Source organism: Hippoglossus stenolepis, chromosome 13, assembly GCF_022539355.2.
Source record: "Hippoglossus stenolepis isolate QCI-W04-F060 chromosome 13, HSTE1.2, whole genome shotgun sequence".
In the NCBI taxonomy this organism is placed as follows: Eukaryota; Metazoa; Chordata; class Actinopteri; order Pleuronectiformes; family Pleuronectidae; genus Hippoglossus; species Hippoglossus stenolepis.
Window position 1 is genome coordinate 5,783,728 of NC_061495.1, and position 15,897 is coordinate 5,799,624.

Here is a 15,897-nt window from a genome sequence, read left to right on the forward strand (position 1 = left end):
CCATGATCCCACTCTGCATGCTCAATTTTTTTCTACATCACTGATTGCTGATTGATTTGAGAGAACACCTTTCTATCTATTACATACTCAATCTCTTGTGTCCTCGGCTAGCTGAAGCATTTGAGCCTGTTCAGTCAATAGTAAATCATTTCAAACACACACACACACACACACACACACACACACACACACACACACACACACACACACACACACACACACACACACACACACACACACACACACACACACACACACACACTCCCTGTACTGTCTCCTTATCTCTTCTGTTCATCTTATCAGTTTTCTGCTGTGGTCCTGATGGGATTCTTTAGAGCAGCAAAGGTAGAAGAGGCCTCACTGTTGTGCATGAGTCACAGAAGGTCTGCACCAAACAAAAACAACCATGTTCACTGATTAGGAATCTACTCTCATTCCCTTAGGTACTTGCCTTTTAAATTTTTCATTCATGTTTTTTTGAGACGTAATTAAATGTCCAGTTGTAGCTGTGAGCTCATTGTGGCTCTGTAAATTCTGCTTCATTACTAGTCATAAGGAGGAAGGTGATAGAAGTGAAAATAAAGGTCTCATTGTTTTAAAACCTGTGAAATATAGGAGCCAAGCAAAAAATAGACTTGTCTTGTGTCTAGTGAGTTCAACAGTGCAGCTGCAGCCACCTCATTATGGTGTGTCCCTATTCTGTCATGTCCCTGCCTATTGGTCAGACATGCAGACTCAAACAAGAGCACTGTTGGGATTTCCCTCTCTTGTTTTTATGAATTTTTCTTTGTCCTAACTTGTTGTCACCAGATAAAGCCGCCACACCAAAATACAATCACGCTTGTCCTCTTGATGAGGTGGTGGACAATCCAGATACACTCATTTCCTGGAAAGACTGAGGTCGTGGTATTGTTAATGCAAATTGCGACAGAGAGCAATGCAACAACTCTTCACATCTGTTCTCTACCTCGCTGCTTTATTTTAAAAGCTATGGATGCATCCACACTTCTACTTTTACAAGTTAAAAGACATCAATTTCTCCCTCATTTGCACTTGGTGTCCACTCTACTACAGAGGTGTTGAGACCCTAAAACTGAAATTTGGGAAACACTACTGTCCCCATCTTCGTTTTTAAAACTCTGGAGGTGCATTTTACCCTTTAGCACCCTTTAGCATCCAACAGCACTTAAAAGAGATTGTATAGCCGTAATTATAAAGACTACCTTAGCTGATATTTGGCTTTAAATTAGATTTTAGGTTCACAGGTTATGGCCACATACACATACATAGTCTTCAGGATTGTGTTTTTTCAGCAGCGCTGTTGTGTGAATGTCCTTGAGGATATTACACTGAACCTGTATTTACACGTGTCAGTGGAGAGATTTAAGTGACTGCAGACTAGTTACTGGCAGAGTTGTTCACAATTACCTTGTCATGTGAGTGTTAATTTAGCTGAAGCCTCCGACACTTGAAGGGCTGCCGGAGCCCGAATAGCTGAAATAATAAATATCAAACATTTAAATGCCTCAGCACAGAAAATCCGTCCTTCCAGCCATAATTTTAATTGAATGATGTAAACTTATGGAGTTAGTATTTCAGAATCATCTGAACATTCAAAAATAATTAGACTAAAAAGAGGAGCTAAACCATTTCAAAGTTGGCTTTTGTTAACATGAAGATATCTATTATTTAATGTTGATTCTTTTGTACAGGCAAAAATAATGAAATCATAAATTATATTAAAATTAATTCTAAATAATATATTAGCAGCACATTATCATCATAATGACTCCAAAGTGGTGACTCATTCACTTTGGTGCAAGTAAAACCAACCTCATTAAATCTGAACTTATGAACATTAAACGTTTGATAAATAAAGTGTGACTGCAAACATCAGTAATATCATTAATTTTCAATTCGATTATCTTTTTAATTTGATGCAAGACTGAGTAATTAATGGTAAATCTACAAGTACTACAGCAGTTTATGGAATACGCTCTACAACAATTTGAATATGCAGCCTTAGAGGATGAAGCAACCTTTGGCTTGTAACATTCGCTTCACTCGTATTGCTCCAAAAATGCAAGAGCGTTCGAGTGGGAGGAAGTGGAGACGTGTCATCCAACTTTATACACAGTCTATTGATGCACCTCACACAATTTTGAGGTTAAACCACTTTTCTGGATCACACCTGGATGTTCAGCTACATTTTCTCTTCTGCAGAACTCTGAAAAGATTATTTTGTCAGCCCAAGTGTGAAAACACCTTCCGCTGCTCTGATGGCCTCCACACCTCTGCATCCCCCTGTCATCTCTCTCTTCTCTCTTCCTCTTCCTGTTCACACCTCTCCTCTCCCCTTGGGTTTTCCCTTGGCAGTGCAGAATACATCCTGTGGCTTTTACATCGCAGTTTTCAACTTTAAGCAGAATTGTTGGTACCCACAGGGTTTAATTTGCATCCCCTTCCCCCTGATGGTGGCACATATTTTGACTACTTGTACAGATTGCTGGAGGAGAGGAGAGTTAATTGCCTTTTCGTGGGTGAAACAGAGCCAACAAAGTCTCGTCTTACAAAGTTTTTAATGGACTGCAGTTTACTTGGGTTCTTCAAACTAATGAAAGTAATTTGCAGTCTCAGACAGTTTTCTGCTTTAGGACAGAAAAGGAATGGCAAAGTAAGAAAAATGGTAAATTCATGTACATTTTTCTCTAACATTTATGTGTGATGACATAAATAGAATGATCTAATCCTTCAGATGTATGTGTCACTCTTTACATTTGTATTCCTACTTTATTTCACCCTTTATCCTACTCTGCAATTCATATCTGTGTTGGACATCTTAATTGGGGCTATTTTGAACCGCTTTTAAACTTAATGCTGTGTGTTCTATGTCAGTGTGTTTGCTCTGACTTACGAATGTATGTGAAGGGGCTTAATTGGGCCAAGCTAGAGATACACAAGACGCCCCCTGTAGTGTTTATTTAACTTTGCTTCCTCTGTGGTCTCTGTCAGCCCTGCAAACCTTCTTCTCTGTAATTTCTCCACTACATTGTATATTATTGTGTTCTATAAATCAAGGCAAAAGATGGCAGAAAGACAGGCAGGCGCATAAAAAGTGACAGATGGACTAAAATCTTATATTTACAAGTGATGTATATATTCGGGTATATTGAATAAATGTGTTTTTTTAAGGGGACTGTTGGGCCTTTGTGGAGGTGTTCGCTCCCCTGAGTGCCATTCTAGTTAAACAAGAAATTCAGCTTTGGATATCTGCTGATGCATACTTACTGTAAGTCAGTGTAGTCCTCGCAGTTAGTCAGCTATTCGATGATTGCCACAAGATTCAACATTCACAATGTATTGCGGACAAATCTTCATAACTTAATCTCCTGCTTAAAGTTGACTGCTTATGCACCAGTATTAGCACGTTAACTCTAATCCAGTTCAACAGAAATGAAGAAGTAATGTGTTGTCTTGACGTATTATCTATATATTCACATTATGTCTTCATTGTTTTTCAGTTCTCTGAAATGTGTTTGAATATTAATTTGCACATTGCTCACAGCTCTGTATTAAGCATCCCGCAATGAGCTTATATGTTAGAGAACATCATTGCATTATTTGAACCACTGACTTTTCAAATGGCATTTAATCAGATTATTAGATTAGACGAGAGCACTGCTGAGGCAGAACCTGGCCATGAAATGAAGAAGTTTTCTCTTCATTTCAGTGTCATCACGCTCCTCTGCAATTGCCTCAGCTGTGTCAGAGCTGTGAGACGAGCACCGCTGCTGACGATGAATAATCACTCCCTCTGATCTATAATTCCACTTCACCTAGCCTGTTATTTCACATTTCAAAATAGCAGGTTCACTTCAAAATATACAATCTGTATAGTCAAAACACACTTTACTTATATCTATACTTTGTACTTGTGGTTGGCTCTTGCACTTGTAAACCTATAGGAAGAGATCGCTCAGCAGCAGTAGAGCTGATCCGTCATCCTTCTTTGTACAGATACTCAAACTCATCACTTCTGAGGTTTTAGTCTGGCAGCTTTTCAGGATTCCTGTCTGTCCTACATACACGAACGCATGCGCATGTCCCCCTCTTTCCACTGACTCGTGGGTTTCCTCACGTTCTCCGTTTCTTGACCAAATCCCAGTGGCCCCACAGACGTCCCAGCAATGTGTGTGTGATTAAATGACGGTGGCATGAATCAGTTTGTCAGTGTGGCCCACTTGTGTGTGAAATTTCATGTTGGATAGCAGGAACAGTGGACATGATGTTATTAAATGATGTTATCAATTTAGCCTATTACTCAAATTCCATTCATTAAGAACAATACTAATCTTTTTATTAAAAGTTTTTATTTAATATGACTAAACTGCTCCTTGGAGTCAAAGTTTCTCAACCACTGAGAGGCTACATGCTCTATTACATCAGTAATGTTTAGAAAATATAATTTCCCTCGTGACTTTGGGTACTCTGGTTCTACCAAAGCAGTTTTCCAACCTCTGTACTGCGTCATCATTAATTCCTGTAAAGAATCTTCCCATAACTGCAGTCGTGTGCGACCAGTGGCCCCATTTACCACCGTTTCCATGATTTACAACATGTCTAGCTACAGTACAGTTCTGCTTGGCTGTGCACTTTCTTGTGAAGTCCAAGTAAAGGAAATCTTTTCACAAAACGGAAAAGGACAAACAAGAAGCAGGCTGGTGTGCAGCCTTTGAGCAAAATCCATGATATTATGTTGCCCCTGAGAACAGCCTAAGTGGTTAAAGAGCAAAGACAGAAGGCAGAAATAATGGACACAACTGAGGAGGAAGGAGAGAAAGGTCACACACGGAGCTCGATTGGGCCAGATGTCACTGAGATGGGTCAAGGGAGCCTCAAAGGGAGGGTAGGGGGGGTGGGGGTGGAAAGAGCCCAAGAATGACCAGAAGGGACATGATGGAGGAGAAGGAAAAACATGGTCACTGGAGGAGAGGGCATGCATGGCCAGAGGGGATATGAGTTGGAAATACATAATCGCAATGTGAAGTAGTGTCACACAGGATATCCTTGAGCTGAGCAACATGTAAAGGTATTTAGTGCTTCATCTTGGATGAAGCAGAAACTGAAGAATGATCTTCTATGAATATTATAAATACAATTGTAATTTCTAACTTTTGCTGTGTATCTCACATCCTCTTTATGTTTCTCTATCTCTTATCCAGGAGGATTTCCGGACTAAGGTTCAAGATTACATCAAGCGCTACGCCAGATGATAGAAGCACCAACATCGGCCTGCAACAATCAACCAAACTACTCTACCTTGCCTCTGCTTATCTTGGCCAACTTCCCGATGTGTGTGAACCCACAGCTGACTCTGTGACACTTACGACTCCCCCCCCCCCCTCCTCTTGACACCTCGCGCGTCTCCGTTCACCCTATTGCAATAATCACCATCTTGCAGGAACAAAAAAAAAAAAAGAGAAAAAAGATGTGTGGCTAAGAAAAGACTTGCATACAAAAGAAGTTTATGCTTTGATTATCCTAAAGAGTTGAGTTTCACAATGACCACAATGTCTTCATGTGGAAAGATCGCCAGTCGGAAATGAGCCATGGCAACGAGTGGGACCTGGTGCGAAGATTCACTAGCGCAAAATAAAATTAAGCTATTTTAAAATTTGATGAATCATGAGAAAGAATATGCTACTATCAATTCTCTGTTCCAGTGCCTGCCATGTTTGTGTTGCTAAAGAGAAAATGCATGTGAGTTCACAAGCACACACACACACGCACACGCACACGCACACACACAGAGACACGCACACAGACAGAGACACGCACACAGACACGCACAGACACAGACACTGTCGCATTCTGTGAGAAGACGTGAATATATGTATATGCATTTCTTGTCTGTTAAATACACACACACACTCAAGTTGAACAGCCTTCAACCCCCTGCCCCACTAGACAGCATGTGAATGACCACATTGTCCCGTTGAGTTGTTATTCTCGCATGTACACACACATACACAAACACACACAGACACAATTATTTTGTATTTTCAGCCCCAGTGGGATAAAGTACTATTACTAAAACCACAGCCAAATGTATTGTACTATGTTCAGCGATCATCTCTGTTCCTCTATTCTCCTTTTACTGTCTTTTGTCTTTCCTCCATCCCTCCGTATTTCTGTTTCACACACACACACACACACACACACACACACACACCCGTCGAACGCACGTTCTTCCCATTGAGGTTTGTTCATACTTGCAGTGCAATCCTTGACAGTGACATAGTTTCACATGACAGCTTTGTACCCAAGCACTTTGGGTTTTAAACTGACTCTGGGTTTAAAGTACTGATTCAGATTTAAAGGTGTTTTTTTGTTTGTTTTCAGCCGTTAACCTACCAGTCTGGCACAAACGTTTCAAGTTCACCATTCATTTTGCAATAGAAATGTTTTTTTCCGTTCCTATTTCTATCACTTCTTTCCTTCTGCCAAAGTTGCGACGCCAGCCCCGAACCAACCTCTTGCAAAGTGTCACAGGCTGTCATGTCACTGTGCATTACCGAGGCACTGTAGCATCCAGTGTGTCCTGGAGAAGTAGCTCCTCTGCTCAGAGGGCACATCATAACCTTTTGTCTTATAAACATAACATTTACTGAAGCTCTTGGCAAGCGACCATCACCACCACCCACTCCTGACAAGAAACAACATTCGCTGGCAGAGGAAACTTACCACCAGCACTTTTAATTTGACATCTATCACAAATTAACCGTTCTGGAATTGTGAGTCCCCCCATGCTTCATGGACACAATGTGATTCTGCATTTGAACATGAACTTTAAGCAGCAATAATCACTACTTGTATAACAATATTGTATCAGTTGAAAATAAGAACACAGAAGAAAGAATTGTCAGTGGCGTCTGCAGCTCTGGGAGCTTTTCTCCCTCAGCACCATTTAATCAAGTCAATATGGAAGATAAACACTGTCAAACTGAAAGTGGGCACTTTAACCTCATAGTGGTCATTTCATTGTACTGCAGTATGAACTAAAACCATTCACTGTCTCCAGACTTTATTCCATCACTGTACATGTCCTCTCATTCTGTGACTATTTCTGTCTAGAAAGGTCATACTTGTGTGTGTGTGTGTGTGTGTGTGTGTGGTTGGCTTGGCCCTGGCTCTAGCGTCGTGCCTCCACTCTGAGTTGAACCTGTTGCTATCGACTTGTCACTCCATTCAGCTTCTGTCGTCACACGTCTGCATGAGGCAAAGTCTATGTAATCTGCCAGAGGTGCGTTTTTTACTGAGGATGTCAGAAACTAATTGTTAAGGTTTGAACTCTTAATGTTGGAGATGTGTAAAGACCGAACATTTGTGCTTGTGGAGTGTGAGCGCGTGTGTGTGTGTGTGAGCGTCAGTAAGACGTGTTGAAAAGATGTGACTTGTTAGCATGCTCTGGTTTCCTCTGGCTCCCTCTTTCATTTCTGTTATTCTGGCTCGATGTTCAACAGCTCAAAGGATTTAGTTTTCGTCGTGAAAGTGAACAGATCAACAGACATCGCTGGCCTCCGTCAAAAATAAAGCACCTGATGGTTCTGTTGATGTTAACACGGGCGTTTCATGGCGTTTCCCCCACATGCTCCTGGTCCACGCAATCCTCAAAGGCTAATGCTACTGCCTATTTATTTGAAGCCATCCTGTTTAATTGCAGTGACAGCTAATTGCCTCCAGGGCATGGTAGCCCAACACTCTTTATCCTAGCCTTACTAATGCTCTGACTTTAGCTTCCCTTTAGTTTGGCAGTCAGCGATGTTGATATCTTCCCAGGATGCTGCTGGGAAATGTCTCTGCTTGGGCTAACTCCGTCTTTATGTCCAGGGGAGAAGATTCACCACCGGTTCTTCTCCAAACCCCTCAACCTTTTTTCTTTCTCAGATTGTATATCCATTTTTTAAGATATATTAAAGAGAATATGAATAAAGCGATGTGGCTTGTTTTATCATGAGCTTCGTTCTGAATCGTTGCAAATGTCAAAGAACAAGTGTACACAAGGTGTGATCACCTGAGGACTGCATCTGATGATTCTTTTACTCTGTAAATAATATACAAATTATTTTTCTGCTTCTCATTTGGTATGTAAATATTTCCTGCAGGATTCTGTCAGCGTGTGGACAACATGGATTGTTTTATTGATTTAAGTCAACCTGGTGCACACACACGAACTAACACACCAATCAATACTCTGTCTTACTTAACCCTCCAGGAGTTAAACACTGCAACTGCAAAATTAAGGAGAAAATAAACTCTCCACTAATTGGGACAGAATAAATCTAGTAAATGGACGTTGAGGTAAGATTTTATTTTGTTTCGGTCGAAGTCCTGATTTTTATTTTAATTAGTATTCTTTCAGTAACTCATGTTAACATGAATTGGATTTTTTAACCTTAACTAACATCTACATTGATATAAAGTGCACTTGTGTAACCCGTGTGCCGTTTATAGCTACAGAACTACAGTAAGTCTTCCTCTGCTCTGCACCTATGCCTTAGAGGGGAGGTTTTCCAGGTGGTGGTTAGTGTGTGTCTGCTCACAAACTTGCACATTCATGCGCACAATGTTTTACTCCATCAGAAAACTGTCAGCTAGACCCACAGTTAACTTTGCTGACGAGGACACACACACACACACACATTCCCCTGTCATCTGTCAGTCTCCCACACAGCTTGTCCTCATGCCAGTTCTTGGGGCCGTGTGTGGCTGTGCTTGTGTGTCGTGTGTGAGCAGTGGCGGCTGACAGCCACAGCCAGGTAATGAGATGGTTGAATGTAATGAATCTAAATGCATTTCTCCGGATGCCCTGCTGTCGAGTCACTAACCTGTGGAGCCTTATTACATTCTGATGTGAGTCCTCCTGAGCCGGCCTCCTATAAATTAAATGAATCAAAACACATTTCCACTTCCATTAACAGTCCATGGAAGGAGAAGAGAAAGTAATGAGGACCTGCAGAAATTGTGTCCTTAAGGAGTTCATGCTGACAGGAAACCTGCCAGACGTATTAAAGTGATTAATGGGTTCAATTGACGGGCTATTTGTCACACAAATTGGCTGCAGGTAACATTTAGAGCTCCACACCTGGTTTATACGGAAGCCAGAAAAAACCACCAGTACAAAATATGGAATAATCTTGTAAGAAATTACAGGCAACATAAGGAAAAAGTAAAAACCTGATCAGTGTAAACAGGTTTATTTTAGAGCGAGGGAATGTTTCCACACATTCTACTTGTGCAGAGAAATCCCTAAAAATAAAGAGTTCAGAATTCCTCCAATGTGACTTCGACGGATTGTTTTGATTCGATAGCACACTTGTGTATTTCAGCTCCTAAATGTCAACTTGAGAAAGTTCAAGTGTGACAATCTAACCGAACCTCAATTTTAAACTAAGAGTGTCATCGTTACTTTGCTACCTGCACGTAAGCTGCACTTCTGCAACTTTTAATGACTTGTTGCTATGACAACAGCTCCACATAGAGCTTAAGCCGTGCTCGAAGAACTGAAAAAATCACGACTCGCATCACAAGATTAAATCAGCTCATTGATTTACCCGCGCATGAGGAACATTGACACAAATATTTACTTTCTTTGTCGTCCTTTTGTTTCTTTCATTTCAGTCCCCAGACACACACACACACACACTCACACTCACACTCACGTCAAGTCAAGATGATTTTGTTTTTGTGCCGAATCCAAAGAGAAGATGTCTCACTCATACTGCAGGTCTATTCTGAGATCGTACTTTTTACAATATTATTATTACAGAGATTTAGCTCATCAGCACTCGGCTGCAGTGACATGAGCAAACTGGATTTTAACCAATCAGAGAATGTCATTTGTGTTAATCACACCTCGGAGTCCAATGACAGGTCACCTCAGAGCGCCCCCCTGTGTGTTTCTCTTTTATCACAATATGAATTGTCTCTTCAGGATCATTATCTACCTGTTCTCACCTCTTCTGATGACTTGCTGATCAGGTTATTATCTTACTACTACGGCAGCGAAGAACTTCTATACCTTTAATTCCCTTTCGTTCCCTTGTTATTTCCAAACAGTAGTAAATGTCGTAGCATTGCTCCTGAGCTCTTTTACTCTCAATTTCTTTTTTTCCGTCCTCACTTACAATGACAGGTTTGCTATGGTTGAATTAAATTACATCCCCGCCAGCGGAGACAGACACTCAGAGGTTATTAATGATGTCATTCAGCCCTGAAGCCAAACAGGAAGACGTGGATCACATGTCAAAGGTTCATCTTTGTTCCTTAATTCACTGTGTGCGTCTGTGTGTTCCCTCCGTTAGTCTGTCTGTGCGTTTGTTGTGTTGACCTGGTGGGCGTTCGCTGCCAGCTGCTTGCTTCTCGCGGCCTCGCTGTCTTTCCTCCTCCGTCTCATCCGCCACGCTGGCTGCTGCCCGTTCCTGCAGCACTTTACATGCCTGTAAAAAGGTTCACGGTGGAGCTGCAGCCCCGGCGAGCACCCAAGGCAGAAGATTCATGGCAAATTTATGGAGTGCAGGTTACAAATTGCAGCGGTTACGCCTCAGTTTCCAGCTCAGGATTGATACGTTGAACTGGCTGACAGCGGTTTCAGGATGTGGTTGGGATTGAGGTCCTGCAGGTTAATTGGAAGGAGAACTCAGCTCGGTTTTGCTTAGGAACATTTTGCAAATCCTGAACGTCAGTGAGATCGGTCAAAGGACATTAACACAACCTTTGAAAAACAAAAATTCTGTTATTCTTGGTGCTGGTTGGTGCTGGTGGGTACGATAAAGGACAAATCATTTTGTGGAACTATGAATATCCTGTAATGCTGAGTTTGTATATACATATCTATACCAATCTAGCAGATGATGCATTACCCACATTGACATTGTCAACTGTGAGACAATCAGATAAATGATAACATCTCCTCAGATGAGGTGCTGGTCGTTTGGAGTCCAGTGTGGTTCCTGTAGTCGGGCCGCTGATCTTCTTGAATCCATCGAGCTCCGTGGATAAAGTAGCACAGCGTGTACGAGCAGTCACTAAGTCAAACGATGCTGAGCATGAATCACATCGCTGCCAACCGCAGGCGATGCAGCGACACGAAACAAATCCGTCTCAAACGTGATGATTTAGCTGCTTTATCTTTTGAAGCACCTTGTAAAAGTCTGTTGTTATTTCTGAATGACGTCACCTGATGAATTCTAAAGATTTATGGACTAAATTCAGCAACAAGCTCAAACACACACACAAACAGGCAGTGCAGCGATGGTTACACCAGAATTAGAAGGTATATAGGTGTTTGTTTTAAATGTAGGAAAACCCATTAAAAAAGGTGATTGACTCCTTTCCCATTGCCAGTAGAGGAGTTTGACTTTCTGATTCCCCCCCCCCCAGTGCATCATCTTTGAAGTCACCAATGCTTTATAAACTGAGGCGATCTCTCACTTCGCTGTCTTTCCAAATTCGCGCGTTCTTCCAGCTGTGACGTTTAATTCTTGCCGTTCAGAGCCGAAGCTGGAGCCGAGTCATTTGACCTGGGAGTGGATCCAGATTGTATCCATTCCCATAGCAGAAAAAAAACAGATGTAAGTGGGTTTTTTGACCAATGGAAAAGGGAATTTCTAAAATGATTAACAACTGTAACATGTTACTTGTTGACTATAACTTTTTTATAAAATTAATATAAAGATTCAAATGAAAAATAGGAACAAAACCGAAACACATGTTTGTCAAAAGAGTCGTGTCTTATACACCAAATGCAAAGCAGCACCAAACGTGACTCAAGTTTCAGACTGATGTCACTTTCCCCTCCAGCGCCAAAGGTTTGAATAGCAAATACTTCTGCAGCTGTCTGAGATCTAAAAATGAGGGAGTGTGCTTTTTGAATAAGAAAATAACACTGGTCTAAGGTCAGTGTTATTTTAAAGCCCCATTATCACGATAGAAACATGTTGTTACTACTCTGCAGAGAAACATTCCCTCTCACTACCTGGCAGATCTGCCCTCATGATGGCAACCCACCATGCACACGTGGCTTTTAAAAGAAATGGGAGACGGCCCCATGATTGGTTTATTGCACGTTACCCTGTTGGTTTTGTGCGCGTCCGGGTGTGTCTCATGCGAATGCGATGAATGAGCAGATGTAAACAGGCCCACTTGTGTCCATGTATGCTCCACAGCGTGTGTCTAAGAGTAAGTGCCTCTCCATTTCCTTTGTTCCGCTTCAAAAGCTGCCCACACGCTCATTCCAGCCGTGGGAGGCACTTCATTGTGCTGTGAGATTAGCTTGGCAGGCTGCAAACAGTAATACATTTAGTCATGCCAACTTAAACAGAGGCAGAAACAATGACTACATCACTGTAATTAAATAAAGCTCCATCCCCAGTGTTTACTGCCCCGTTGGGTCGGAGCAACGTCAAACAAACATGCATTTTGTGAAATTGTCGTTTAACTGTGATTTATTCTTCTTCTTCTTTTCCAGAGTCCAGAGCTCTGAGCGTTGACGTGCACGGTTCACACGACAAGTCACAAAACTAATCTAGCCGTGTGGCACATTTTCATACGAATGCAAATCGACAAAAGAAGATTCAAAAGAGCCAATGCAGACAGTAGAAACACACGTGGAGGAAACGGGCAGCACTGTAAAGCTGCAGCTCTGGATTTTCAAAAAATTTATTTCTGTGAGTAATGTGCAGCATTATGCATGTATCACATAGTATGAGGCACGCCCACAACACTGATATAGACAGTATATAGGTGCCAAACTGCATCTCGCACATCCAGTAGCATTACAGAGAATGACAACTTGTTGTGACATTATAAATTTAACATTTAAACATTAGATTCCACGTTTACCTTTGCATATTTGATACAATTACAGGAACATTAGGTCACTCAAAACTCCAATTTGTGTGACATTTTCTGCTTGTCCTCTACAACTTCAATGTAACACACAACACATTTCATATCATGAATGAAAGAGCTTAAATCCATTGTCGTCAGATGAAATGATTTTATGAATATTGATTTAAGTGTCTACAGAAAGATGTTGTCATTGATGTTATGTTGTCCCAAGGGAGAACCCATTTCTTTTCTCACAGATAACACTTAGACATAGTGATAAAATGTCTGCAGCACATTATTGACTGGGCTCAGGCTCAGGAAAATGCTTTTCTTCTCTGTGAAATCTTAGAGTGATAGAAATGTCTCCACGAAGACACCAGCGCATGTGTTGCTCTCAGCTTCGTCCCACTCCACTGACCTCAGACGTCATTTCTGAGGCTTCAAGCTTAGTTTAGTTGTTAATTAGTTTCAAAAACGCTAAATATTCTCAACTGGTTCCTGCCGTCCTTTTGCTGGACTCATTGTGTCTATGGACTTTGATCTTGTTGTTTTCCTTGTGCTTTGGATTCATATCTTTGCACTTTTGAAACTTTATTCCTTGTGTGACTCTCTTAACTTACTTCCTATCTTTGTCTGGTTTGTTGAACACTGAACTTTACCTGTGTCTTGTCAACTTTGTGTATTTACGCTCTGCATTTCTCTTAGTTCAAAGTTCATCTCGTCACTTTCTCCCCCACTTTTCTCTGCGTGTGTTTATTCCCCCCGTGAGGTTGAGAACTGAGTGGAGTTTCACTGAGCTTTGAATAAACCGGGTTCACAGTGCAGCAGCAGCGGTGGTGCAGCCTCAGGGTTCCTGCAGTTGCTCTTTACTTACTGCCGCTCAATTACTCCAGGTCACTCTCACAGTTTCAGACAGAAAACTGCAGCCAGCGTCACCACAGGCCAAACGACCAGCCCGTTCCATACAGGTTTAGAACGGGCCCTGCACCAGAACTTTAAATCACACAACTGTTCCCACATCCTCTGCAAGTCAATCATGATGTTACTGTCAATCCTAAAACATCTCTCTTCAAGGGGCCCTCACCTGTCTCTTCAGCTTTTTCTGTTGTGTTCACTTTTTTTTTTTTGCTATACATTAATTCCCCTTTTTTATTCCCTTCAGGCCCAACCCTCTCTCTCTCTCTCTCTCTCTCTCTCTCTCTCTCTCTCCCCTGCACCCCTGCACCCCCTCTCATTCTCTCTGGAGACGGGTCACTGTGGGGCCTCTGTGTGCAGAGCGTGAGACTGTTTTAATGTGACTGAGAAGATAAATTGCTGCCACACATCGAGTATATATGTATATACAGTATACGCCTGGTGAATCATGTTTTTCACAGGATCTTAAACGAGATGGAAAACATCCTGCGATTTAAGGTGATTCTAGTTATTTTAACAGGTGTGAAACTGTCAAACAAAACAAGATCTATATCTGGCTTGTGATTATATATATATTATATTAGTTTGACTAGTTAATGTATTTTTCTGAGCTCATCTTCTTGGGTTCTTGGGAAATCATAAACAAGACAGAAATAAACCAGAGCCACTTGGGGAAAAGGAGGAATTGAATTGTGACACAGAGCAGTGAACGTAACTGACATGAATTCATGTTAACAGCCGACATCTGTGAATGACATTATGGAGTGTGTTATTGTCCTGTGGGGACATCGGCAGGAGGAGAGTGGGAGTCTGACGTCAGAGCCTGATCGTTCTCCTCTTTCCTTTGTACACCTCCTACGTTCTATCTTCATTTTCCTCCTCACAGCTGGAGACAGGATGAACTGTGGCTGCGGGAAACTTTGAAACAGTAAGATTAAGATGCAGTGATGTTTAATTTATTGCTGTCGAGAAGTAAATGTTTTCATTGTCGCTCACGGCGACATTCGTACTGTTTAATCATGACCCTACAAATCAATACATTTTGACACAAAACAGTAAAACCATAGACCAGTGAAAACACACCTACAAGAACTCAGTCGGATAAAGCCCCTTTGCATTGTCGGTGGTTCAGGAGGTGTAAAAAGGGTGGTCCACTAACCAGAGGGTTAGCGGTTTGATCCCCGGCTCCTCCAGTCTGCATTCCGAAGTGATACTGGACCCCAAGTGGCCCCTGATGGCTCTGCCGACAGTGTGTAAAAAAACGTGATAAGATATTTCGCTTTTTGGGTGGCAGGGAATATTTTTCCTTGCAGTACCCCAAGTGGCCACTGGGGAACATTACTGAAGATACCAGCTTTCTTAATACAGCCGTATATGGCGAAAACAGGCTGCCGCGATATTGAAATCGCTTCTTTGAATTTGTACTCGAGTACTTGAGTTGATGTACTTAGTTTCATTCCACCACTGCGTTCATCAGACATATCTCAACAAAAACAATCTCCTCCTCTGCTCTGTTATGTGACAAGAGGAGGCGGAAGTGCTGCTGGTGTCGGCTGCATCTTACACCGAGGACCTCGTAAGCAATTTCTGAGGTTTCAAGCATAGTTTGCGAGCTAATTAGTTTGAAAAAGCAGAGGCGCCTCAATTAGCTCCTGCCGCCATCCTCCTGCTGCACTCGTGAACCTTGCCGAGGCTGCTGCAATCAGAAGAGAGACCGTGTTAGGGAGGAAATTAAACGGGATGGTTATGTCCCTGGAGGGAAGATAAGCAAATCACCTCTGCTATTTACTAAATGAGCAGTTTATGTTTGATGGCAGCGTTGACAGCATGTGTTCACCTGTGGTGCAGAGAAAATATGTGGAGGTGGAGATGCTGGATGGGCTTTCTGGGTTTGTACCATCACTCATTATATGCACCGTGCAGAGGTGGCAAACGTCCACACTCACTTACTCGAGTAGAAGTACAGATACTTACGTCAAAAATTACTCAAATCAAAGTATAAGTACTGATTGAACCTCTTTAGTTTAAAGGTACAGGCTGTGAAATGAACTCAAAGTCTAAAAGTAAGAAGTCGCCCTCTGACAGCCGTCG

General features: G+C 41.8%; 1 protein-coding gene across 4 annotated transcripts in view; it reads left to right on the plus strand.

The window, feature by feature from the left end:
- ube2f (ubiquitin-conjugating enzyme E2F (putative)) overlaps positions 1 to 8,017 on the plus strand; it is a 30,423-nt gene extending 22,406 nt beyond the window's left edge. For all 4 annotated transcript variants that reach the window (XM_035173975.2, XM_035173972.2, XM_035173974.2 and 1 more), the window contains one exon: positions 5,223 to 8,017. In XM_035173975.2, the coding sequence (XP_035029866.1) occupies positions 5,223 to 5,273 (51 nt within the window). In that variant the 3' untranslated portion in view covers positions 5,274 to 8,017. The remainder of the gene's footprint in view (positions 1 to 5,222) is intronic.
- Positions 8,018 to 15,897: the final 7,880 nt, after the last annotated feature.